The 26,719-nt window shown below is 45.2% G+C and overlaps 1 protein-coding gene across 3 annotated transcripts in view; it reads right to left on the bottom strand.

Moving 5' to 3' along the window:
* The window catches only part of Myof (myoferlin), a 146,792-nt gene that overhangs the window by 110,484 nt on the left and 9,589 nt on the right, over positions 1 to 26,719 (bottom strand). For all 3 annotated transcript variants that reach the window (XM_021152562.2, XM_021152563.2, XM_029472658.2), the window contains exons 2-3: positions 17,188 to 17,243; positions 14,412 to 14,503 (exon numbers count right to left, since the gene is read on the bottom strand). In XM_021152562.2, coding sequence (XP_021008221.1) covers positions 14,412 to 14,503; positions 17,188 to 17,243 — 148 coding nt within the window. The remainder of the gene's footprint in view (positions 1 to 14,411; positions 14,504 to 17,187; positions 17,244 to 26,719) is intronic.

Below are 26,719 nucleotides of genomic sequence, written 5' to 3'. Positions count from 1 at the left end.
ATCCCTGGTACCCACATAGTAGAAGAAGAGAGTTGATTCCTGCAAGTTGTCCTCTGATTTCATCATGTGCACTTATGGCATGTACACACACACACACACACACACACAGACACACACACACACACACACACACACACATTAGATAGATAGATAGATAGATAGATAGATAGATAGATAGATAGATAAGATTGTAATGAACAACTGTATCCTAATACTTTGCTCATTCTTCCTGGCCAATTCTGACCTCCCAGTCCTCAAGGGACTAATCTATGCTTGCCTGGTTCAATAGGTGTGGAGTTCCCAGACTCTGGCTGTCTAATTTTCTTAACATGAGAATCAGGACAGTTTTATCATTCCTAAACACATTCCTTCATCCATTCATACACGAACCTTAGAAGGTTAGGGGACAATAAAGACAGAAATGTAATTTGGACTCAACTTTGCACTACAGTCTATATACAGACTAACTCCTCCAAGTTCTCTCATTCTGTATCTATAAATGGGGCTGACAAATTTTATCTAATAGTACTGAGATAGAGATTTAAAAAATAACATGTCAGGTACTTTTTAAAATGAGCTTTATTTCAGATACTACTCTAGAAAAAGAAAGTTAAGAAAAGCACAGGAAGGTACTTACACCAGACCCATGCCCAGCCCAAATCTCAAAAGACCTAGGCAGAGCAGGCAGGAATAAATAAACACATAAGATTTCTTTGCAAGTACAGAAGTGGATGCTCGCAGTCAACCATTGGACTGAGTGCAGGGTCCCCAATAGAGGAGTTAGAGAAAGGACTGAAGGAGTTGAAGGGGTTTGCAGCACCATAGGAAGAACAGCAATATCAACCAACTAGACCACCCCCTCCAGAGCTCCCAGGGACTAAGCCATCAACCAAGGAGTACACATGGCTCCAGCTGCATATGTAGCAGAGGATGGCCATGTCAGGCCTCAATGGGAGGAGAAGTCCTTGATCCTATGAAGGCTCGATAGATGCCCCAGTATAGGGGAATTGAGGGCAGGGAGGTGGGAGTGGGTGGGTGAGTGGAGGAACACCCTGATAGAAGCAGGGAAGGGGAGGAGGGGATAGGGGGTTTCCGGGAGGGGGGAAACCAGGAAAGGGGATAACATTTGAAATGTAAATAAAGAAAATATTCAATTTTTAAAAAGAAAGAAAATGCTGAACATGTTTATAATCCTAGCACTTCACAATTTGAGACAGAATGATTTTGAAATGACTTTGAAATCAGCCCAGGCTACACAGCAAGAGTGTCCCAAAGAACAAACAAGGAACTGGAGAAAAGGCTCTAAGGTTAGTAGCATTTGCTCCACAATCATGAGGACCAGAGTTCAAATCCCAGTTCCCACATGACAGTGGAATACTAGGGCTTGGTGACTTCTCACTTAGGCAAGAAAACAAAAGCCTAAGATTCAGGGAGAGACTCGGCCTCAAAGAAATGGTCAGAGAGTGATAAAGACAATGATACTCTCTTCTGGCCTCTGCATAGACATGCATGCAAGTGTCCACACAAACACATGAATAAATAAATTAATCTTTAAAAACAAGCAAATATGAAACTGCTAGAAAAAAAAGCTAGGAAGCATACTTACAGGATAAATAAATATGGGTAAGGATTTTCTAGACAAGACTTTAATCTCTCAGGAAATAAGTCCAATAATCAACAAATGGGATCTAATGAAAATTTTAAAAGCTTTTGTATATCAAAGTAAATTATCAGTCAGAAGAAGGCTGTGACCTTCCAGGCCTAGGGAGGCATCTACTATTGTTGGTTTTGCTACACAGCATCCTGTCAAACTGCCCTCCGCACATTTATGCTATGCCCATAGATTAGCATGGCCTTCAACCTTGGCCAGAAGCTTCTCTCTGGCAGAGGTCAATAGTTAACACAGAGATGCGAAATCGGTCAAGTACTGAGAATAAGTTCTACTGAGTGCTCAGCCCCAGCTGGGATAGCCACACTGACTCCCACAACCCCTACTGCGGCCTTTCTCTGCTGCCACTCTAACCCTAACCCTAACCCTAACCCTAACCCTAACCCTAACCCTAACCCTAACCCTAACCCCACATTCAGACGAGTGTGTAGGAGCACTTGTGGTTTTCGTTGGCTTTGTTTGTTTTGCGGGGCTGAGCATCAAACCCAGGCCCTTATGCCTTCCCACTGAACTGTACCCTGCTGTGATCTCTATAAATGGTATGGAGTGTCCCCAGTGCCTCAAGCTGTTGCTGACACACATTAGGCATTATCACTAATGGGATCAGTTTGTGGGATCAGTGAGTGAACCGGCATTATAACTGAAGACAGTCCAATGTCTCTGGAAATTGTTTAAAAGTTATAAAGCTGAGGAGGAACGGGGGTTATCCTGGCTGCTGTTATTATTATGACGTGTTTTTTTCCTTTAGCTCTCCACACACCTTTCTCCAGGGCCATGCTCCATGCTGACCTACTCACAAGACCATAGTGGAAACCCCAGAACTTATAGGAACTTCATTGGCCTTCATCAGGTCCAGTAGTTCAGTCTCTTAATTCGATTGGACTGTACACTGCCTTAAGTTACCCCCCATATCATGTAAACCAGTAGTTTCTTTAGGCTGCATCTTGCCTGGAGAGATTCCATCTCCAGGCAGCTTTTGACTCCATTTTGAGGAGGCGGGATGACTCTGCATCTGACGGGACCTGTGAATGGCACCATCTGTTTGACATCACCTTCACAACACAGACCAAAAAGTGACCTATTCCTGGGAGTACAATGGGTACTGCGCTATACATTTCTCAGGTCAGTTGAGACTGTAGGGGCAGATGGGCATACTAAAATCACAGTAAGAAAACCAAGGCCAAGAGCGTATCAGACACGCCAGACCTAGAAAGGATTTCTTCACCTGGAAATGGATGGACCTCTAACACTGTGATGGTGACCTGTCACCTGACTATCTGCTTTGTAGTCTAGGGACAGACAGGCAGGGAACTTCCAACTGTCCCCGGGGCTTCAGTTTCATTGGACCCCACTCCCACCGCTGATGCTGCTTACTGGACTTGTCATCCGCCCATCTGTCTGCTCACACATCTGGACCTGCTCTCCATCCGTCTACTCAGCTTTCCATCCGCCCAGACCAGGTCTTGCCCTTCTCTTCACTTCACTGCTCCAGCTCCACTTAGATCCTACAACAGCATCTCTATGACCAGCAGCTAGCAGACTCACAGCCTCTTCTGCAGCTGGACTTGATGCCTATCTCATACCCATCAGGGCTCCTTTGCATTTCTCTCCAATTCCCAGTTTTGGCCTCTAGGAGTTCTTTGAAATACCTCAACTCTTTAACTTTTTCTAGCCATTCTGTAATGTAGCATGCATGCATACATACATACATACATACATATACTCATTCATACCTACATACATATGCACATACATTCATGCATACATACAAAATTAGGCCTTTACCGTGTGATGCATAACATGTGATCTGAGAGTTAATATTAGTAATTAAGGTTAGAATAAAAGAGCCTATGATTGTCTTAGTCCTAGATGTCAAGGAAAGTGGGATTATCTGGCACAGGGAAGCCACCATACCTTATGACTTTACTGCTGTTCCATAAATCCTAGCACTGTGGAAATACACAGACATATTTGTCTATGTTTCTGACATAGGGTGCTTACAACACCTCTCCAATATTAAAAGATTTTCATCAGCAACAGTGTTGGTCTTGTGCTGCTCTGCTGAAAATGAAGGTTTAGATTGGGGGAGGGGGCTGTTTGTTAGCTTGTTTGTCTGTTTGTTTGTTTAATCAAAAGGAGGTATTCCACTGCACAGTAGTACCCCCTGCATCTACTCAGGCTTTCACACAGCTGGTGGAAGACAAGCCACATAGCCCACAGCTGTCTGACCTCTCATCAAGCACTCTCAGGGGAGAACTGAGGACAAGCCCCTACGTCAATCTCAGGAGAGAGCCTCAAAACTGTGTGACATAACAGGACATAGGCTGAAAGGCACGGTCTCTGACATACAAAGAACCAAAATGTCTCCCAAGTAGGACCACACTGTTTCCCAGAAAAGAATTTTTTTTTTTTCATTCTGAACCACAGATTTCCTGTTTTCTCCAACTGAAAAGCACTTTTGCTCAGGAAGTTTGTATACTTCACCACTCAACTTTGTCATTTTCATTTTCTATTTCATATCTCCCCAAATCATGTGTGTGTGCATACACATGCGTGCTTACATACTTGTGCTTACTGGACCATCCTCCCGCCCTGACTCTTAGCTCGACAGTGTGTGTGCACATACTCACATACACACAGAAGGAGAACAAACCTCAGAGGGTCTGGCCTCTGTAAATAAAGATCCCCAGTTAACTCCATCCAAGTCCACTTAAGGAGCTGGGTGACCCCAGTGATTTGCCGAACCTCTTGAGCCATATTTCTCTCATTTGTCAACTGAGAATATGACTGTCTGACTGAGCGGTTACAAAGATTAAAAGCAGTTACATGTGGGATAGCTGTAGCCTTATCCCTGGATTTCTGTACACCCGCAAAAACAGAGATTGTATTGTTCATCGGGAAATTGCAGTAGTTTTCTCTAATTATATCAGATGTGCCCCAGCTTAGCCTTCACTGAGGAAGGACTGTGGTTCCCATCGTAAAGATGAAGGAACTTCTTAAGAGTTACCCAACCGGTAAATGACAAAATGAAATCCCAGCAAACTCCAGGATCAGGCAGCTGACCCATTTGCATTTTCTTATGCAAGAACTTAGTAATTCTCCTTTTTGGTGTGTGACTAGACTTTCTGGTATCTCCTTCTTATGCACAATATAGCAAATCAGAGCCTTGCCCAGAGACCAACATTCTGTTAACTTTGCTAACTTCACTGTGTGTGTGTGTGTGTCTGTGTGTGTGTCTCTGTGTGTGTTGAGGTTGGGGGATGTGGTAGTAGGTTAGCATGAACACGTACACACATGCACATGGGAAAAGAACATTGGGAACACAGGTTCTTGCAGAGATAATTACAGTCATTGTATCGCAGACATCGTCATTTTCATTCTCCAGCAGCCCGGTTTGGCTTCTGTTCATAACTTCTCGTCTCCGCTGCACAGACACGCCACCATCTTTCCTAATGTCCACCTGTGAATGGCCTGTCCACCATTCACATCTATCAGGGTCAGTCACTATTCTTTTCCTCTCCCTGTCTTCTGTACATCTCCTCCTCTTGACTCCACAGCTTCCTGGCATCCCTAGAACTCAGCCTGCATCTCTCTGACTCTGGGAGACAGCCAGACTCTGCCTGGGACCCTCTCTCTGCACTGTGCTATATTACGCAGCTGGCTCACGTGATTTCCTCCCTCTCTCTGGACCACAGCACGGTGTCAGGAATGTCTACTATCTGGAAACTACAGTCACCTGTGTTGTGCGTGGATTTTTAATTGTGTTGGGTGGGAGGGTAAACAGACCCTGTAATAATGTCTTCACTTAAGCAGATTCACTCAACTATGCATACTTTAAGGATGAGGATTCTGACGCTGGAAGACAGTAAGCAACTTGGCCAAGGCCACTCCCTAATAGCAGAGAGCTGGATCTCTAACCAGCCTTGCTCTGTCTTCAGAATAGCAGCAGTAAACCTCTGTCCTCTCGCCTTCCTGTGAGCCCAGCCTTCACTTCTACATCTCAAAAGAGCACCAGCTTTCTGAGGGCACCGTGTCCCTGGTGTTTGAACTGTCCTGAGCCTTTTGTAGCTGTAACCAAGTTGTCCGAGAAATGCTCCGGAGAGCTGAGGTGGACAGACTTCTTCACAAGCGACCTATAATTATTAGTGGCCTGTCATGAGAGTCACAAGGTGACTAAATGTTAAATGTCTTCCATATAGTAGCATCATAAACACACTTGTTAATGCATTCCTTCAACAAATATTTATTTTTATTTTTTATTAGATATTTTCTTGATTTACATTTCAAATGCTATCCTCTTTCCTCATTTTCCCTCCAAAATCCCCTATCCTCTGTTCACCAACCCACCTACTCCTGCTTCCCTGCCCTGGCATTCCCCTACACTGGGGCATCAAGCCTTCTCAGGAACAAGGGCCTCTCCTCCCACTGATGTCCAACAAGGCCCTCCTCTGATACATATGCAGGTGGAGCCATGGGTCTCTCCATGTGTACTCTTTGGTTGGTGGTTTAGTCCCAGGGAGCTCTGGGGGTACTGGTTGGTTCATATTGTTGTTCCTCCTAGGGGGCTGCAAGCTCCTTCAGCTCCTTCAGTCCTTTTCCTATCTCATTCATTGGGGACCTTGTACTCAGTCCAATGGTTGGCTGAGAGCATCCACCTCTGTATTTGTCAGGCACTGGCAGAGCCTCTCAGGAGACAACTATATCAGGCTCCTGTCAGCAAGCACTTGTTGGCATCCACAATAGTGTCTGGGTTTGGTGACTATACTGGGATGGAGCCCCGGGTAGGGCAATCTCTGGATGGTCTTTCCTTTAGTCTCTGCTCCACACTTTGTCTCTGTATCTCCTCCCATGGGTATTTTGTTCTCCCTTCTAAGAAGGACCAAAGTATCCACACTTTGGTCTTCCTTCTTCTTGAGCTTCATTTGGTCTGTGAATTGTATATTGGGTATTCCAAGCTTCTGGGCTAATATCCACTTATCAGTGAGTGATACAATGTGTGTTCTTTTGTGATTAGGTTACCTCACTCAGGATGATATTTTCTAGTTCCATCCATTTGCCTAAGAATTTCATGAATTCATTGTTTTCTGTATCCATTCCTCTGTTGAGGGACATCTGGGTTCTTTCTAGTTTCTGACTATTATAAATAAGGCTGCTATGAACAAAGTGGAACATGTGTCCTTATTACATGTTGGAACATCTTCTGGGTATATGCCCAGGAGTGGTATAGCTGCATCTTCCAGTAGTACTATGTCCAATTTTCTGAGGAACCACCAGACTGATTTCCAGAGTGGTTGTACCAGTTTGCAATCCCACCAGCAATGGAGGAGTGTTCCTCTTTCTCCACATCCTTGCCAGCACCTGCTGTCACCTGAGTTTTTGATCTTAGCCATTCTGACTGGTGTGAGGTGGAATCTCAGGTGTTTTGATTTACATTTCCCTTATGACTAAGAACTTTAAACATTTCTTTAGGTATTTCTCAGCCATTTGATATTTCTTGGTTGAGAATTCTTTGTTTATCTTTGTACCCCACTTTTAACAGGGTTATTTGGTTCTCTGAAGTCTAACTTCTTGAATTCTTTGTATATTTTGAATATTTGCCCTCTATCAGATGTAGGATTGGTAAAGATCTTTTCCCAACCTGTTGGTTGCCATTTTGTCCTATTGACAGTGTCCTTTGCCTTACAGAAGCTTTGTAATTTTATGAGGTCCCATTTGTCAATTCTTGATCTTAGAGTAGAACAGAACACCAACAAACATTTATCGAGAGCCCCATACATCCTAGGCATTGTTACACTGTTGATGGTACAGCATTGACCAAGATGCATACAGAGCCTACAGTCTAGCACAAGGAGGAAATAAATGAATAACTTATGGAAGAGCCTTGAAGATAGGGCAGAATGCCAAGCCAAACACAGCATCAATAGGGAATAACACATATGCTGAGCTCTTATCTTAGACCTGGCCTAATATCTTCTCCACATCATTCCTGTGCTCATTAAGAGCTTCATAGAATAGGGTAGTGATACAGTGAGTGGCCTGGTGCCCGTACTATGGTTCAGGGATCCAAGGTGCTAAGGGCCAATGACAAGACATCACATTTGCAATGTAAGGGAAAGAGCATCCCATGCAGAGGGGGCAGATGTAGAATCCCTGCTTGGTGCCATCTCCTCCTGGGCTTCTTGTTCTAACGTACATGCACATGCACATCTGAAGACCTAGAAATCTCTCTTATTCCTGCTCATCTAGGAATCCAGGCATCGTTTTTTATGAACTCCACTGGATGACAAGGACCAGGGTCCCCAAAGTCCCTGAGCCCCGAGTCGCCTCTGTTCTCCTAAGGTCAGTGTGAAGATTAAATGAGATGTGAAACTGTCTTTGAACATACCTTGACCAGTGCAGTGTATGAACAGAGGTCTCTTACTATCTAGCAATACAAAAAAAAAAAAAAAGTTTCTTAAAAGAGGAGGTCAGGAAAGGCAGGATTGCTCTGACTCTGAGAGTGCTGTTGTTTTGTTCTGTTTTGTTTTGTTTTGTTTTGTTTTGTTTTGTTTTGTTTTGTTTTGTTGTTGTTTCTTAGAATTAGGAAGGAAAACTGCTTCCATTTGAGCAAAGAACAAATTCATCTACCTACAGTCTTGTTCCAACAAGTCAGAGGCTTCCAGAGTAACAAATATGTCAAGACATCAAGTCTGGAAGTAAATGACCTGTGAGCCTGAGCAGGTTACCAAACTGCTCTGAAGAAAAACAGACCCTGGCTTATTGGGTGTCTGATTGTGGGTACTGGGCTAGCCATGGCTCTCCCCAAGTCCGTAACAAGCGAGGTCATTGCTTGTGTGTAGAGGGAACTATCTTTTGTGTGGACAAATTCTTCCACTCTGACATCTCAGAATGGACATGTGTCTCTAAGCAGGAGGCTTTCTGCTCCTCTCCCACCCTCATTCAATCTGAATGGCTAGTCAGATGATGGATGAGGGGCACAGGAGGCAGCATACAGCAACCAGCAGGCTCCCAGCCTGGAGCAATAGCCTTGCAGCTGCTGAGTTAATGCACAGCAGGCAAGGCAGGCAAAGCTGAGCCCTGTGGGTGTGGTCACCTCACACAAGCCAGCCCAGGCTGCCTGGCACTGTTTGCTAACAGGCAGGTCCTAAGCAATGGAACAGCAGAAGCCAAGTGGGAACTTGTGTTTGTACTGCCAGTCTCCATGACAACAGGTTAGTCAGCACAGAGAACATTCTGAAACTGGTAGAAAAACCTCAGCCCCACCTTGAAAAGTCATTCCTCCTTGGGCAGCCAGAAGATCCCTGGGGCCAAATCCCTAGCAGACAAACCAAACATGCAGATACTTTGTACAAACAGACAGCTGATTCCCAAATGGTCTTTACCCCTAAAATGTACAGGTAATTTCCCTGGGATAGATTTGGATTGGTGGAAATGTCTAGAGAGCCAAAGATTCTGCACTGTCTGGGGTATGCTCTTAGTAAAGTACAGGGACAACAGAGACACACCCTCTGCTCCAAGCTAAGGTGACTCGGGCCAGACTTTCAGGACAGTAACTGTGCAGAGAAATGTTCAGAGTAGAAAGCTGATCTCATTAAAAAACATTTGCCCCCATGACAGGACCAAGGAGCCTAAAATCTGTTTTGTTCATTTTTTTCAGGTGAGTAAAACTTAGTGTGTCTGGGATGGTGACATGTGCTGGTGAGTTTTATGTCAACTTGACACAAGCTACAGTCATTTAAAAGGATGGAACCTCAACTGGAAAACAAAAGTATCAAATCTGGCTGTAGGGTATTTTCTTAATTAGTGATTGATGGGGAAGGGCCCAGCCCATTGTGGGTGGAGCCATCCCTAGGCTAGTGGTCCTGGTTCTATAAGAAAGTCGGCTGAGCAAGCCATGAGAAGCAAGTCAGTAAGCAGCACCCTTCCACGGCCCCTGCATCAACTCCTGCCTCCAGGTTCTTGCCTTTCCTGAGTTCCTTCCCTCACCACTTTTGAAGATGATCTGTTGTGTGGAACTGTTAAGAGAAATACACCCTTTCCTCCATGTTTCTTTTGGTTAATGCATTTCCCACAGCAATAGTGACCCTAACTCAGACAGCCCAGAGCTCCTAGCACCCATCTACCTTCGATTACCTGAGGTTTGCAGACAGCACCTGATGCAGGACCTTGAAGGACATGGAGCCACAGGCCAGGTGAGTTTTTCCTGAAGAAAAGAACTGGCAGAAAATGCACTGCCTAACTGAATGGACAGGCTGAGTGGGTATCCCAGGGAAGGCCTGGAATAGGAGGACACTGGGTGCCTTAGTCAGTGGGGGGGAAAAGGGGAGACAGATGAAAGAGTGACCAGGGCCAGCTTCATGTTTTGCCTGCTCATGTGGTTTTTACAGTGAACATGTTCTTGTCTGTTCTTTGCACCAGAAACAAGAGCAACATATATCACCCACAGTCTGGAGAGATAGGTCGGGGGTAGTGTTTGCCTAGCATGCATTAAGCCCCAGATTCAACTCCTAGCATGGCACAAAACTGGCCCTGGTGGTGCATGCCTGTAATTCTAGAACTTGGGAGATGAAGGCAAAAGGATAAGAACTTGACAGTCAATCTCTGTTACAGAGAGGGTTGACAGAAGCCATCTAGGAAATGCTATGGCAAGCAAGTGAGTTTCCTAGAGATGGTCCACCATTTTGCATGGCTGCAGTGGGTACACTCTGAGACTTCATCCCAGGACTGCTTCTCATCACTGATAGTTCTTTCCTGCCACTATTAGATAGCCTAATGATTCTTGGGCATCAGCCCACCCTACTGAGCAAATTCCTACTCCTGCAAATCAACATGAAGAAGAATTTTCATGAATTAATGCTAGGTGAATTAATGACTTTATAGAATTCCTGGTTTGATTCAAATAATTTTAGGAAGAAAGTTTCTTAAGGGGAAAGTTTAATGGTTTTAGTTGTTTTGCCAGAAAGATGTAATAAAGTCAGACTCAAGAATAGAATGTGCCCCCTCCTCATAGAATAGTAAGTAAAGGCTGCATAATAAGGCATACGATGAGCTTTCTTTCATAAATTACACTAAGAAGAGAAATAGGCTTGGGACAAATTTGAAATCAAGGAAAAACATCCATTCTAGGTCAGATTCAAGTATGAAGCCATAGATATACATTATGATAAAGCCAGGCCCTGTGAAACTGTTGCTCTGAACTTATAGTGAGCTTACAGAATAAAACATTCCTTTGAACTTACTATCAACATCCTTTTGTAACTCCCCTTTTGTGTAGCATCCTATCTATGAGGTAATTTTATAAAGAACTTTTGTCTAAGAAGGTATAAATTGACAGAGAAAAGAAATAAAGTGTGGCCTTTGGGACTCTGTCCCATCCACCAGAGATAGAGAGATAGAGAGGTAAAGATATATAAATATAGATATAGATATCTATATATCTGTCTGTCTATCTATACATAGGTACAGTTAAGAGTTTAAAGAGTTCTGAGTTTCTCACTGGGCATTTCTCACTGGGCATTCTTGTCAGCTCCAGATAATTAAGTTTTGTTCTGTCCGTAGTACTGACCCTGTTGCTGTCTGCAGGGCCTCTCTGGACTGCTATCCTCATGACCCCAATCACCAATGCCATATCCCTTTTCGCTGCCTGCCTTGGTTAACCTTTCTTGTCAAATATGGTTTTTGACAGGGTGTTGGAGCCTAGCCTGAACTACATAAGCTCCTGTCTCAACAAAACAAAAAATGAGGATGAAGAGAAGGCTCAGCAGATAAAGGTGCTTTCTGCTGAGTCTGATTGCCTAAGTGGGATCCCTGGTACCCACGTGGTAGAAGGAGAGAGCACACTACTGAAAGCTGTCCCTTAGACCTCATATAGTGACATAGCATGCCCCCGGACCCTGCAATAAAAAGTTGTTTATAAAAACCTGTATTAAGCAAGATATGAGAATTCCAAAATGTAGGTGGGTCTGCTTATAATGGAACATATCATATTTCCTTTGTTCTGACTAGCAAAAAAGGATGTTGAGATTCAGAGAGTCTGCACAGCCACTCTGTGCAGAAACACACAAACACAACACTCGGAGTAAGACGTCTGCACAGAGTGCAAACTGGATTTCCTAGGCTGTGTGCACAATCCTGATGATTTGGGGCACATTGATTTCATGCTGAAATGATGCCATCTCAGATATGCTGGGTTAAAACGGTGGGATTAACTTCTCTTGTTTCATTCTCATTTTGCTAGTGCAGCCACTAGAAAACTTTATGATACATGTAAGCCCTCTAACTATTCCTAATGAAGGGGGCTTGTCTAGAACACTGACAATGTCTCCATTTGTAGAGAGAAGAACACAAGGAAGAGAAGGGTGAATATACTGCTCGTGACTGTCAGAGGCTACTGTGGGCTTTATGAACCACTTCCCCAGAACGTTGAATATGGGAACCAAAACTCTCTTCTGGAGGTTGAGGTGGAAGATTACTCTTCATACAATGGTTCAAAACTAAGATGTGCAACATAACCTTAAAAGGCTAGATTCAAGGTGGGTATGGTGGTGCACCCCTCCAATCCCCTACAATTGGGAAGTTCAAGGACACCTTGCCCCACACAACAAGGTTAAGGCCAGTTTGGACTACCTGAGACCCTGTCTCCAAAACAAACAAACAAACAAACAAACACACTAGTTTTTAGTTTAAGAGAGTGAGTAGAGTCAGAACCGTGTAGAATATAAAATTTCAGAATATATAATTTAATAAATAATTTAGATAAAACTGTTTCAGTCGTGAGGGGCATGAGTAAGTGAGAGAATACATTTGGAAGGCTCGAAATTCTGGGGCTAGAGAGAAGGTCAGTGCGTAAGCTGCTTGGCACACAAGCATGAGTTTGGATCACTGGTGCCCATATAGAAAGGCAGGCTTTGTGGTACAGTGTAACCCCAAAGCTGAGAGTAGATACAAGTGGATCCTGGGGCTCACTGGCCAGCTGGACCTGTCTCACCAGAAAGTCCAAGATTTAGTGAGAGTCACTGCCCATTATTATTATTATTATTATTATTATTATTATTGAAAAACAATTGAGGAAGACATTCATTCTAGTGTTGGCCTCTGACCTCTACATGCTTTGCGCTGAGACTGCATCACACACAGACATTACACATTACACACTACACACAACACATAAACACACTATGCACCAGATAGATAGTACACACACACTACACACTACACATAGTACACAGTACACATATACAGACTACACACATATGCACCCATATGCATACACTACACAGACATACTACACATACATACTATACACTACACACATACACACCACACACACGCACACTACACACACACACTACACACACATGCACTCCCCAATAAAGCACTATGTGGGGAGCAGATGTTTGTCAAGATTTTCTGACTGTGACAGCAGTGAGTAAAAGATCCCAACAATTATGATGACCATAGAACTTACTGTCTAAACCAAGCCCCCACTGACAGCAAACCAAGCACTGTGTGGGGAGGTAGCCAAGCAAACCAGGGCACATGGTCTAACTCTCAACTCCCTAATCCTCCCATTGCAGCCTTCTGATTGTGCCGAGTGTGCTGAAGGCAAGACTTGTAATTTTACATGCACTAACACTGAAAGCCAAGGTGTTTCTTATAACTCACATAGATTTGAGCATTAGACTCTCTTTTTCTCCCAAATCTGTTATTAATGTAGCAGTACACCCAACAATGACAACCTTATAATTGTGAGAAATAACATGCCTTTCCATGAGTTATGGCATATACCACACACACACACACACAAACACACACACACACACACACACACATCACATATATACGCACATCACATATATATACACACACATGTACACACACCACACACACACACCCATATATATATACACACACACACACAGACCACATATATACACACACACATACACACCACATACACACACATACACACATCACATATATACACACATCACATATATACACACACACATACACACCACACATACATGCATACTCACACACACCACACATACACACACCACACACACACACATAAACACACATACATACACACATACACATACACACACACATATACACACACCACACATACACATACTACACACACACACATACACACACATACACACACACACACTCTAGCAAAGCACACACAAGCAGACAAAGGATCTTTGTTATACCTAATGTAGCTGCAACTCAGATAAACAACTAGAGGTGGGGGCTGGAGAGATGGCTCAGCAGTTAAGAGTGCCGACTGCTCTTCCAAAGGTCCTGAGTTCAAATCCCAGCAACCACATGGTGGCTCACAACCATCCGTAACAAAAATCTGATGCCCTCTTCTGGAGTGCCTGAAGACAGCTACAGTGTACACACATATAATAAATAAATAAATCTTTAAAACAAAACAAAAAAAAACAACTAGAGGTAAGGAATACAGTTGGCAAAGAAGGAATGAGATAGACAGACTCGTGATGGCTGAGTATTGAACACTGTTTTCCTGGGGGGGAAGTTCTGTGATTGAATAGCCACATCTGACATGGCCCGTGAAGATGTAAGAGCATAGAGACATAGAACTGAAGCCCTAGAATATTAAAAGTACCACAGATAGGTCAATAAAAATGCTATAATGTGTAATTCAACAGTACAAATAATGGTAAGATAATATATATAAAATGATAAAAATTCTCTGGAAGCAACTTACTTATTTTGTCCAATTGTCTCAAAATCTTTGACAACAATCACCAGGGAAGATGATGAGTCCAGTGGTATCCCCCTCAAGTCAAATTCCAAAATCTGTTCACAGAAAAGTAATGGAAGTGAAAAGGCTGTTAAAGAGAATAGAGGACACACTGGGCAGTAATCTTCACTAACACTCCTTTGAATCACTAAGTTCTATAGTTTGGATGGTGAAAAAACAAAGTAGATAGAGATCCAGGGAGTGTGGAGGCTACTCCTGGCTTCCCATTTTCTAGACCTTGGGGCTATAGACGGGTCACCAAACCTCTGACTCATAGTCAGAAAAATGAACTAACGCCTACCAAACTGTTGAGAAAATACTTCCCTCCGTGGTTATTTTTAAACCCTGCTCTTCTTGTGCATTACTGTTGAACAGTAATGAATAACTAGAAACCCATCTCCTAAGGAGGCTTTCCTCTTTACTGTGGCCAGTGCAGCTATCCAGTTGCTGTTGTTGTGTCTCAGATTCTCACTTTAATTCAGTGACTTGCTTTCTAGTAAGAGATGCAAAAGAGATAACAAAGCACCATGGAGACCTTTGATTGATTAGGTGGTCAGTTGATTAGTCAAAGTAAGCAACCTGTTGAGACACCTTGTAGTAGCTTTGGAATAGAGGTTTGGCTCACAGTTCCTATGAGAATACACCCACCAATCCCAAAGACTGTGGCAATGGCATTTCACTGAGGTTTGGGTTCACCTAAGAAACAGCAGGTAGAGTGTTTTCTTGATCTCTACATTTGCAAAATAAAGAGGGGGGCACACATTGGGAACAAAATGGAGTAAGGTGGGTAGTGCCCTCGGGTGACAACACACCTCTACCACTGGGGTCCCGTGGTTTGAGAGGCATGTCAGGTTAGTCCAACCCAGAAGGGGTAGAAGGATGCCAATGTGTTTTTGCTTTGTTTTAGCCTTGGAGCTGTGTGCTAGGAGTGCACAGCATTGCACAAGGGGCCTCACAGGTCTTAAGGTCCAATTGGCTGTGAGTTATAGAGAGCAGAGTGCCTCACAGCCTGCAGAACAGCAGGGTTTCCCACCGAAGCTTTAAGAGGCTCCACAGCTTCCCATCATTGATGATGAGATATGGCCCTCGGATTTAGACGTATTAAAAGAGGCTGGCAGAGGGAAGGATTTAGGGTGGGTGAAAGGAAAGTCGACCTCCAATGACTCAGGGAGAACAACAAAGATATTGCTCTAGTCCGGGGAGGTTTAGCCCAGCAGTTGAAAGAAACAATGGAAGCTGGTCATCAAAAAATTAGTCAGACTGGGAAAATCCCACCCCGGGGGATGAATGAAACATTTGGTCTATCTGTAAAAACACTGAACTCTGAGCCACTTATAAAAATAGATACAAAGTCAACAGTGTTATGAGAGTGCTGTGTGTGTGTGTGTGTGTGTGTGTGTGTGTGTGTGTGGTGTATGTGTGTGTGTGGTGTGTGTGTGTGTGTGTGTGTGTGTGGTGTGTGTGTGTGTGTGTGTGGTGTGTGTGTGTGTGTGTGGTGTGTATGTGTGTATGGTGTGTGTGTGTGTGTGGTGTGTGTGTGTGTGTGTGTGGTGTGTGTGTGGTGTGTGTGTGTGTGGTGTGTGTGTGGTGTGTGTGTGTGTGTGGTGTGTATGTGTGTATGGTGTGTGTGTGTGTGTGGTGTATGTGTGTGTGTGTGTGTGGTGTGTGTGGTGTGTGTGTGTGTGTGTGTGGTGTATGTGTGTGTGTGTGTGTGTGTGTGTGTGTGTGGTGTGTGGTGTGTGTGTGTGTGTGTGTGTGTGTGGTGTGTGTGTGTGTGGTGTGTATGTGTGTATGGTGTGTGTGTGTGTGGTGTGTGTGTGTGTGTGGTGTGTGTGTGGTGTGTGTGTGTGCGGTGTGTGTGTGTGTGTATGTGTGGTGTGTGTGTGTGGTGTGTGGTGTGTGTGTGTGTGTGGTGTGTGTGTGGTGTGTGTGTGGTGTGTGTGTGTGTGTGTGTGTGTGTGTGTGTGTGGTGTGTGTGGTGTGTGTGTGTGTGTATGTGTGGTGTGTGTGTGTGTGTGTGTGTGTGTGGTGTGTATGTGTGTATGGTATGGTGTGTGTGTGTGTGGTGTGTGTGGTGTGTGTGTGTGTGTGGTGTGTGTATGTGTGGTGTGTGTGTGTGTGTGTGTGTGTGTGTGGTGTGTATGTGTGTATGGTATGGTGTGTGTGGTGTGTGTGTGTGTGTGTGGTGTGTGTGTGTGTGTGTGTGTGTGTGTGTGTGTGTGTGGTGTGTGTGTGTGTGTGTGTGTGTGTGTGTGGTGTGGTGTGTGTGTGTGTGTGTGTGTGTGTGGTGTGTGTGTGTGTGTGTGTGTGTGTGGTGTGTGTGTGTGTGTGTGTGGTGTGTGTGTGTGTGTGTGTGTGTGTGTGGTGTGTGTGTGTGTGTGTGGTGTGTGTGTGGTGTGTGTGTGTGTGTGTGTGTGTGTGTGTGTGGTGTGTGTGTGTGTGTGTGTGTGTGTGGTGTGTGTGTGTGTGTGTGGTGTGTGTGTGGTGTGTGTGTGTGTGTGTGTGGTGTGTGTGTGTGTGTGTGGTGTGTGTGTGGTGTGTGTGTGTGTGTGTGTGTGTGGTGTGTGTGTGTGTGTGTGTGTGTGTGTGTGTGTGTGTATGGGGGGAGGGGTTGGTGTAAAGAAGCTACATGATCTCCCTTCAGTAGAATATTACATAGCCATGAAAATACTTTTGAGTTGAATGATATGAGTGCATGCTCGCCTATAATTGTAAGAAGAAACAGTAGCGATAAAATCACCTCATTCCAGACAGGGTTGAGTTCATTATCAACTTTCTTTGTTTTCTTTTTCTCATCTGCAAATAAAAAAAAGAAAAGCAAGAGATTCAATCAACTAGAAGTCACTAAAGATCTTGTACCGTCCATTTGGTTCCCCTAAAAGCCGTTTCTCAGAGCCTCCTATGCCACTCATTTGCCCCTTTGTCTGCCAGCTGTGGGGACACCTGAGTCAGGTTTACAAAGGGAATAGCATTTGGGATCTCAAAACATTTCCTCCACCTCGAGATCTACAAGGGATAAGGATCCACCATCATGGGCGTGCCGTTCTGTTCCCCTCTCTCTCCCACAGGCTTCCAACTGGCATCTCTATCTTGCTGCAGAAAGAATCCAAGGGGACTGATCTTTGAGAGTCTGGGGTAGCCATTTTACAGATGTGTACACTAAGGATACAACATGGCCAAATCGCTCACATGTGGCCTGATGGGAACCTGAGATTTCGACTCTGAAGCCCTCTTTGCTCCAAGGTTGGTAAAACAACACCACAGCTTAGCAGCTAAGCTGAGCTCCCTCTCAAAGCCTCATCCACACCCTCATCCAGAGAGGAGTTCTAGCACCAGTGGAGAACGTGGAGGTTCCCTGCACTCCTGGACCATCTTGTGAGACCTAAGATCTTTTTTCTCTGTGTCTGAGCCTGGACAGTCCATCTACCTAGAGAAGAAGATAGATGAATGCAGCCAGTGCCCATGGCTTTCCTTCAGGTCCCTGTCCCTATCCTCCAATGGATACCAAACTAAGAGCTTGCCTCTGACGACTGTATGCATTGAAAGCATCACCGCATCCCTTGTCAGCAGTGTAATTCTTACTATTACTATTGTCACCTCCCCCTTTACAGCCAAGGTGAATGAGGTTAAACAACATAGTCAAAACCACCCAGTCAATAAGTGGAGGGGCTCTGGTGACAGTGCAGGCAGGGGCACATTGGCAGCCACACTTTTGAGCCATGCCTGACCACTGCTCTGCTGCCGAGGAATGTGGGAGGTGGTGGGTTTTGTTCAACTGCTTGCCACATCTCTTCTTCTCCCAGAACACAGTCTGCTTGGGGGAGGACAGGGGGAGGAGAGACGGACGACTAACTACCTCATTCTCCCAAGACCTCAGCATAGCAATATTGTGAGTCATGACCCTCACTCTGCTAAGCATTAACTTTTCCACTGGAGTGGGCATCACATGATCCAGCTGGCTTTCTTTTGTAAGCTTCCCTCCTAGGGGAAGAGAAGTAACCGGCCAGCTCAGGCTAAGCCACCTCACAGCCATGGTCTTCTAAGGGAGGTCTTTCACAAACTTTATGAACGCCTTCAATCCTCCACATAACAAATATTTTTAAAACTACCACGTGCCAGGCATGACACGTGAGAGAGCTGAACACTGAGAGAGATACATGATCACTTGCCTGTATGAGCTCTTAGTCCTCAAGTGGTCTAGTGAGGGTGTGTCAAGAGGTACTTAACTAGAAAAGGGTGATTTTAGCTGCCATTGGAGGAATACAGAAAATGCAAATGGGGGGGGCGGAAGAAAGGTGATGTCAAGTTTGGGTACTGGAAAAGACCTCACAGAGGAAGAAGAGGCAGAGTCAAGGTTGATTGGCAAGGTGGAATTGAAGGACTGCTCTCCTGAAGAAGTGGCAAGGCCAGCTAGGGGGTGGGCATCACTCACAGCACAGTTGCCTGGAGGCAAAGGGCCAAGAAAGGAAGTTAAAAACTGTGTGGGACGGCTATGGCCAGACACAATGCAAAGCCTTGGATTCCACGCTAACCTTCATCTGGCTGGTACAAGCCGATGAAGGAACTAAGGTGTTAGAAGCCAGCCTGAAAGACTTTCAGAAGTTAGTAATCTGCCAAGGAAAACCAAGCTACCCCAAAGCATCGAACGTATGCTGCTGAGCACGTGACCGGGGCAGATGATGAGAACAAAGGATGCCTGTGAAGCCGAACAGAAGGCGGGTGGCTGACCACAGCCCAGGTGGAGGCATTCACCTGGAACTTCAGTAGATTCCAGGCTGCTCACGTGACACACATGCTGAAGGCGTCACCTTGGGGTGGGAGACAGGCTCCGTGAGAGCCAGGCATCGCTGGGCTTTTACTGTGTCCTTTCATGAACTCTATCCAAGATCACAGAGCTAGGAAGACGCCCTCTAGCCAGTCTGATTCAAAGACCTTATATGTAACCCAGGCCCTCTCCTAACTTCCCAGCAAACCAGGAAAAAGGAAAGACTGAGCACCAGTCCCTCCCCTTCTGGAGAAACTCTGCTGATCTCTTCCAAGGAGGAGGTTCTGATTTGTATCAAAAGGTAAATACATTGTATTTTATCAAAATCCTACTCTCAAACATAAACACATCAGTCCAAAAAAAAAAAAAAAAGAAGAAGAAGAAAAATATTTTCTTATCAGTAGCCACAGGCAGATATTTACTCTATTCGGTATATTTTACCTGCTTTCTTCCCATCAAAGGTCAGAGTTGCAGGCTCTGGGCATCAGATTAAATGACGGGAAGTGCCCTCTCTTGTCTCCCCATCACCTACACCAGCAGGCTGCCACCTCTGCAGTTATTAAGATAGCAGTCCGTTCCTTTGGAAAGGAACTAAGCACTTTCATTCCAGAACAAAACAACGAACTCAAAAGCAGAACACTTTGGAACACGGCTGTAGACATTCTTACGGACATTTCCTGTTTTCTGATTAGTGGAGCCTGCCCCTGGCTCAGCTCTGAAAGGCTTAAGCAGTGTGCCAGCCTTAGTGCCAGAGAACTAGACATGCAACCTTGCCTGTCTTCACAGAATAATTCCTTTGCTGGGCACTGTTCCTACCCTGCCAGACCCTGTGACAGTTAACTCTGTCAGGTTGACACAGCCAGGCATCACCTGGTTCTCAGGTCGATGCCCCTTCCTCCTGAGAAATGAATAGCTAAATATAAATTTATGCCCTACCTTGCTAAAAATTGTCCCAGAGCTTTTAAGCCTTTATACACAGCTAACAGTGATTAAGTTTTCAGAACTGGTCACTACTCCCAACATTTGTCGGATTTCATCTTAACAGTTCTCAAAGGCAAATGCAGTAATGATCACCAGTTATCAGACGTCACAGGGCAAGCAAATGTGGGACCTGGCATTCTAACCTTGCAGTTAAAACACAGGTCCAGTTCCCAGAGGTGGAGGACTAAGATAAGAATGTGGGTCCTTAGAGCTGGAGAGAGAGCTAGAACACTTCAGCCATGAATAATTCCCGTTCTCAGGGGTTCCTCCTCTTCTTCTCCCACAAAAATAATAAAAAATCAATCTTAAAAGACTATGACTCCTTGTAGGTCGTGGCTATAATTTATTAAGACTGCCATTCACATGTCCCCACAGAGTGCTTGTTACTTAGTAGCTTCTCCATGATTTGAGAGACCAGACTTCTTGAGTGTGCATAAGTGTGCAGGGTTGCCTCAATGATCAAAAGAGAGCATGAATGTGAAGCCTTCAGCGCTGAGTCTGAGCACAGAGTGCACAGCAGCCATTGGAGTGTTTCTTATTCGGATACCAGAACAACACACTGCTTTGCCTTTCCCAGGGCGGTCCCAGGCCTCAGAGCTCCAAGGGACAAGAAGTACCCACTGAAGCAAGGGACAGCCCTGGTGGAATAACTCCTTCACAGCTCCATCCCAGAAGTCAGTGGCCACCCAGGGCAGCTGGTACACCACAGTGACGAACCTGATTGCCAGTCAGCCTGGCAGCCACAAGAATGGGGTAATTCTATAAGAACCAGGGGCCAGAGCTGTCTGTAAGGGGGGGGAGGAGATTCCTTGGTCCCCAGGAGTTAAAGGGAATCCTGGCAAGCCACTCAGGAGAACTCTCTGGAGGCATGTTTTGACTTTTAAATTTCAAACTCTGGCTGCCCCAGTGCTTCAGAGAGATGTTGGCAAACGAGTTCAAAGAGACACACATGGGTCAAACAGTAACCACTCTACAAGAGAAGCTGCTTGGTGTGTTCTGAGGTAGCTGATAACTTGGACACAGGAATACCCTAGGCCAAAGCAGGCTGGGCTCCTGCCCCTCCCTCTGCAGCCCGTGCCCCACTGGCCTCCGACATGTCCTATTGAGTTTTGAGCTCCTGAATAAAATAATATTCCCCAAGGAACTTGCAATGAGGCCCAGAAATCTGAAAGAGTCACAAAAGACCCTTACTTAAAGCCAACCCTGGGAATGAATGGTCTCTAGCTTCACTGGCTGCTAGGCTGATTTTATATGTGACTTTCCACCCTGTGTGGGCACTTTAAATATACCCATGCCTAACCTAACTACTGAGGTACCAGTGGGCCCAATTTATGGATAGAGGAATGGGTGCCCATTTTACAGATGCAGGAATGGAAGCAGGCAAAGTTAATCGGCTTGCCCAAGACTTCCTGCAGAGAAAAAGGTAGGAGAGTCTTTGCCCCAAGTCAGCTTCATTTTCCAGCCTGGGCTCTTAGATGCCACTATAAGCTAAGGAACCAAGCAACCGGTGGCTTTTTCAAGCTTTCCCAGCCTAATGACCTGCTTCTTCCAACTCTATCCAGATGTCTCCATTAGGAAGTCTTGGGACCTAATACTCATGAATACTAGCTTTCATGTTTAGGGTTTATAATCTGCCAGACACTCTGTTAAGAAATGCCTAGAGGTTACTTATTCTTTTTTTTTTTTCAGTTTTTAATAGATTATTTTTTTTAATATTTTTTATTAGGTATTTTCCTCATTTACATTTCCAATGCTATCCCAAAAGTCCCCCATACCCTCCACCTCACCTATTCTTTTTTTAATTTTAATTTTAATTTTAGTTTTTTGAGATAGAGTCTCATGTCCAGGCTGGCCACAAATTTGATATATAGCCAGAGATGACCCTGAGGCCATCCTGCCTCAACCTCCCACACTGTAGGATTACATATATGCCTTTCAGCAGAAATTAGGAAGGGCCTACTGAATGCTAAATAAGTATTCTACAAACACACGCGCGTGCACACACACACACACACACACACACACACACACACACACACGAGAGAGAGAGAGAGAGAGAGAGAGAGAGAGAGAGAGAGAGAGAGAGAGTTGACCTAGTCCCATTACCCTCATTTCAAGGCACAAGAAAGTTAAACAGTTTATCCAAGGCCACCCACCAGTAAGAGACAAAGGTAGACTTTGAATACAGCTGTTTCAGCTCTTGGAACACTTGGACGTCTGACTGGTGTATATCTGAGATATAGTTTGCTAGAGAGTGAATCCAGGCTGTCCTCAGCAGATTCAACTGAGGACATGATTCTTAGGGGCCCTCCGGGCCTTCTGACAAATGGGGATTCAAAGGCTCAACCAGGCACAGAGGCAGCAAGGACCCAGTGAAAGAGTAAAACTGTGCCTAAGACGGAGGGACGTGTCTGTGAATCAGAATTAGTAACTGCCTCCATCAGCCAGCCCCTACCCAAGACACTGTAGCAAAAGGGAGTCAATAACCCCAGAAGAGAATTTTGAAAATGAAAGCAAAGTAAAGTAGAAATTGTGACCATCAGATCCCGTTATTCCCAGGAGGAAAAAATGACTGACTGAAATTTACCCGGAGCCTCAGACCCAGTGTCCTACAATAGACTGTCTCTTAGCCCACAGCTACTCTATCTCTTTAAGGAGAGCATCATCATTATCAAGAGTTTTAATACATTCTCAGCCCTCCCTGTTACGGTGCAGCTGACTCTGGCCTCTAGCTCCTGAAGAAGCTGGCTGATTGTTGGCTACAGATCTGAGGAAGGACAGGGAGTCATGGTCAGTGGAGCATAGAAAGGATCAGAGGGTGGAATTAAAGTGTGAGATTCCATGCTCAAAGAGAGTTGTGCTCTGAGCTGAGAAGGCAGCCATGACTATGACCCCCCGAGGCAAGTCCAGGTTCTCTTCCTTCTCTGCCTCTTCCTGCCTACATAGCTTTGCTCTCTCTCCATCTCACACATTCCTACAAAACAGATGTAACCATTCCCTAAGCAGCTCCAGGGGCTGCGAACAACAGGCGAGACCACGCTCATGAAATGACTTCGAGCATGCAAATGTATGTGTGTGGGGGGGGGGGGTGGGGGGGAGGGATGGGCTTCTTCTCCAAGGCATGCCACTCACAGAGAGAGCACTGGGACTCTCAGACAATGCTATGGAGTCAGAAGTGTCCAGACCAAAGGCACCAGCATCCAGGGTCTCAACCCAGTAGGATAAGAAACCCAAGGGCTGAATTTCCGAAGGTGTTCATGCTTTTTATTCCAGAAGCTTAAGACATGAAGGCAAGGTGACCTCTGTGTGTTAGAGGCCAAGATGGTCTGCATAGTAAGTTCTAGGACCGCCAGGGCTGCATAGGGAGGCACTGTTAAACAACAATAATACCAAAAAAAAGTCCAGGAAATTAAAAAAAGAAAATCAGACACCTCTGTACCAAACCAGACTGAGAAGGAGGAAGTTGAGCTTCCATGGAGCTCCCTTGGGTTGGGAATTCCTAGAGTGTTGCAGCTCTTAGAAGAGAAGCAGGGATGTTTGGACAGCCAGCATAGTGCAGGCAGCCTAGGTCCTGGGTCTCTTGTCTGCAACAGAGGCGGAGGCGGGGGCGGGGTGGGGCGGGGGCGGGGGGGGGGGGGGGGCGGAGGGCGGAGGCGGAGGCAGCACGAACCTGGCCAGCTAAGTGGTCCAAGATCCAGAGGTGAATGCTTTGGGAGAGAGAACTCTTCTCCAAGTGTTACAGCTCAATAAAGACAGACACTCTCAGATGATTCTTGGTGAAATAACTTGTGCCCTTTATTCCAGGGTCTATACAAACCTTGAGGAGTGTGGTGGCATTTAGGGGGTAGATGCTTCCCATTGGCTGAGCTTAAGATGTTAGTGATGCTCTATTTGCATGGTGAAGGACTCCAAGTACTATTTAAGTAAGTGACTGCCCATGGTGGGGTGTCGTGGTTATGTCCCAGAGCAGGTACAGAGATAGGTAGGGAGCAGCCCCACTCCCGCCAGTCTCAGATCTCTGAGATTCTCGGAGTCTGAGCTCACACAGCCTTGCCGGTTCTTATGCCTGTCCGTTGCATGGCCCACCTGCCCTGCACTATACTCCTTTGGAAGAGATAAGAATGCCCAAAAGGCTGTGGATAGGGGAGTGTCGGCCACAGACAGACATGGCTGAGATAACACTCAGCTCTGCATAGGAAACAACTGTATGATGGCCTCAGAAGAGGAGAGTGTGGTGGTAGAACCCACCTCTGCCTGAACCTGCTATGAGAATCTTACCTAGATACTTAACCCACTCTACTTAAGACAGCTTCTCCAGCTGGAAAAGATTTCACTTCTGGGCTGAAGAGAAGGCTCAGTGGGTAAGAGCACATGCTGAGCAAGCATCCCCATGCTTGAGCTGGGATCTACAGAACCCTTGGTAAAAGAAAATGGATGTAGATGCATGTGCCTGGATGGGGTTGTAGATGCTTGTACCTGTAGTCCTAGCAATTGGGGTTAGAAGATTGAAAAGGCTTGGTGGCTTCCAGTCTAGCCTAGCCTAAAACTTCAAGCTTCAGTGAGAGATCCTATCTTAAAGGAATGAGGTGGAGAGAAGAGAGGATGCTCAGAATTCTCCTTTGACCTCCACATGCTTATGCAAGCATACCTACCTGCATACACATTAACAAGCACACACACACACACACCTTAAAGAAAGACTTTATAGCCAGGAGGTGGTGGTGGTGGGTCATACCTTTAATCCCAGCACTCTAGAGTCAGAGAAAGGTGGATTTCTGTGAGTATGAGGCCAGCCTGGTCTACAGAATAGAGAGTCACACCTAGAAATCCTGTCTCACCCCCCCCCCACACACACACACATACACACACTTTATCTATTTTCAGTAAATAAAATTAATTAATTAAAATGTAATTAATAAATAAAAATAAAGCAGTTACATAGTCCATAAAAGCTATCAAGTTCTCATCCTCAATGTGACCTGCACATGAGGACAACTTAAACATTTGATCAGGGCCTGGAAAGATGGCTCAGTGGTTAAGAGCACTAGCTGTTCTTCCTAAAGACCCAGGTTCAATTCCCAGCACCCACATGGCAGTTTACAACTGTCTATGACTTCAGTTCCAGGGGCTCTGACACTCTCACACAGACATACATGCAATCAACACACTAATACACATAAAATAAAAATAAATAAATAAATCTTTAAAAAACAACAAAAATTTGGTTCATCAAACTCTGCTCTGCTTACAGCATAGCATTTAGGCTGCCTGAGGGCAGGATCCCAGCCTGGCTCGCTCCAGACTCTCCAAAGAGCTAGGAGATGCCTGACCTAACAGCCTTCACCCAGAGTTACTGAATACTTGTATTTGTAAGGCCCAGGCAGACATCATCAAAAGGGCGCAGAGACAGGGAGGGGCCAGGCAGTGAGGAAGGATGAGCAGAAACATAACTTCCTACGTTGTTAGTGAAAAGAAAGATGGCAGAACTGTTTTCCCAATTTTTATGCAGTACTACTGGGATGAAAAAAGATGGCGTAGGTAAAAAAACCAGAAATCTGTGGTAAAACAGAATGGGGCCTCACCCTGCCAGTTAAATATGAGATTTAAAAAAATGCTTTGTGTAAAATAGGTTAGGCCTTTATTTCCTGCTAATAAAATAGCCTGATCTAGATTATCAGTGGAACTGATTTGTTGCTGAGCTATTTCACCTCTGTGCCTCTGAGTCACACAGCCTGTCATAAATGCTTGCATTACCTTGTGACAAAGCTCGGCCAGGAGGGCTAGGCTTCGTTCCTTCTCTCTCTATCTTAAAAACATTCTTTTGTCCTTGGTAAACTTCTTCCTGCTTTCTGACTTGATCCAAATGATGCCAGCATAGTGAACAACTCAACCCCTCCAGAGGGGCCGCCAGAGTATTCATTTGGCTTGGCAGCATGGTCCAGCTATGTGTACTCTCCTCATGGGCACTGAGCTACATCAGAGCCCAGGGACAATCTGGAATGCAATTAAACCCAGCCCTGCCTCTGCCCAAGTTCTCTGCATGGAACATGAAGGTGAAAGAAGACGTCCCTAAGAGAATACTGAGGATTCAGCAGTGGAGGTGTGTGCTGTGTGAGCACTAAGGAGCAGAAGCGTGAGCCGATTCCTCAGGCTGCTTCTAGTCCAAGCCCCCTGAAGATTCGACAGCAGTCAACACTCAGTACCCTCTGCTCCCACTGCCTCAGTGCGAATGCTCGCACATGCCGTGTGGGGTATGGGGTCATCTGCTGCAATCTCTGCTGCCATCCCTATGGGCCATCACTGACCACATGCGGATATGTACATTTAAACTAGATGCACTTAATAGTAAAATTACAAGCCCTTGGTCATAGTGGCTGCATTTTGGTGATTGGCAGCCACATGTGGCTAGTGGCTTCCTGTCACACAGGGTGGATCTTATATATTTCCACACCACAGGAAGCTCCATTGGACAGAAAGTCTCTAGATAAACCTGAAAATGATTGCTGGATGGCTTAAAGAAAAAAGG

This window comes from Mus caroli, unplaced genomic scaffold, assembly GCF_978045245.1.
Source record: "Mus caroli unplaced genomic scaffold, Mus_caroli_1 scaffold_20, whole genome shotgun sequence".
NCBI classification, from domain to species: domain Eukaryota; kingdom Metazoa; phylum Chordata; class Mammalia; order Rodentia; family Muridae; genus Mus; species Mus caroli.
Note: the sequence above shows the minus strand (reverse complement) of the source record. Positions and strands in the feature narration are given on the sequence as shown.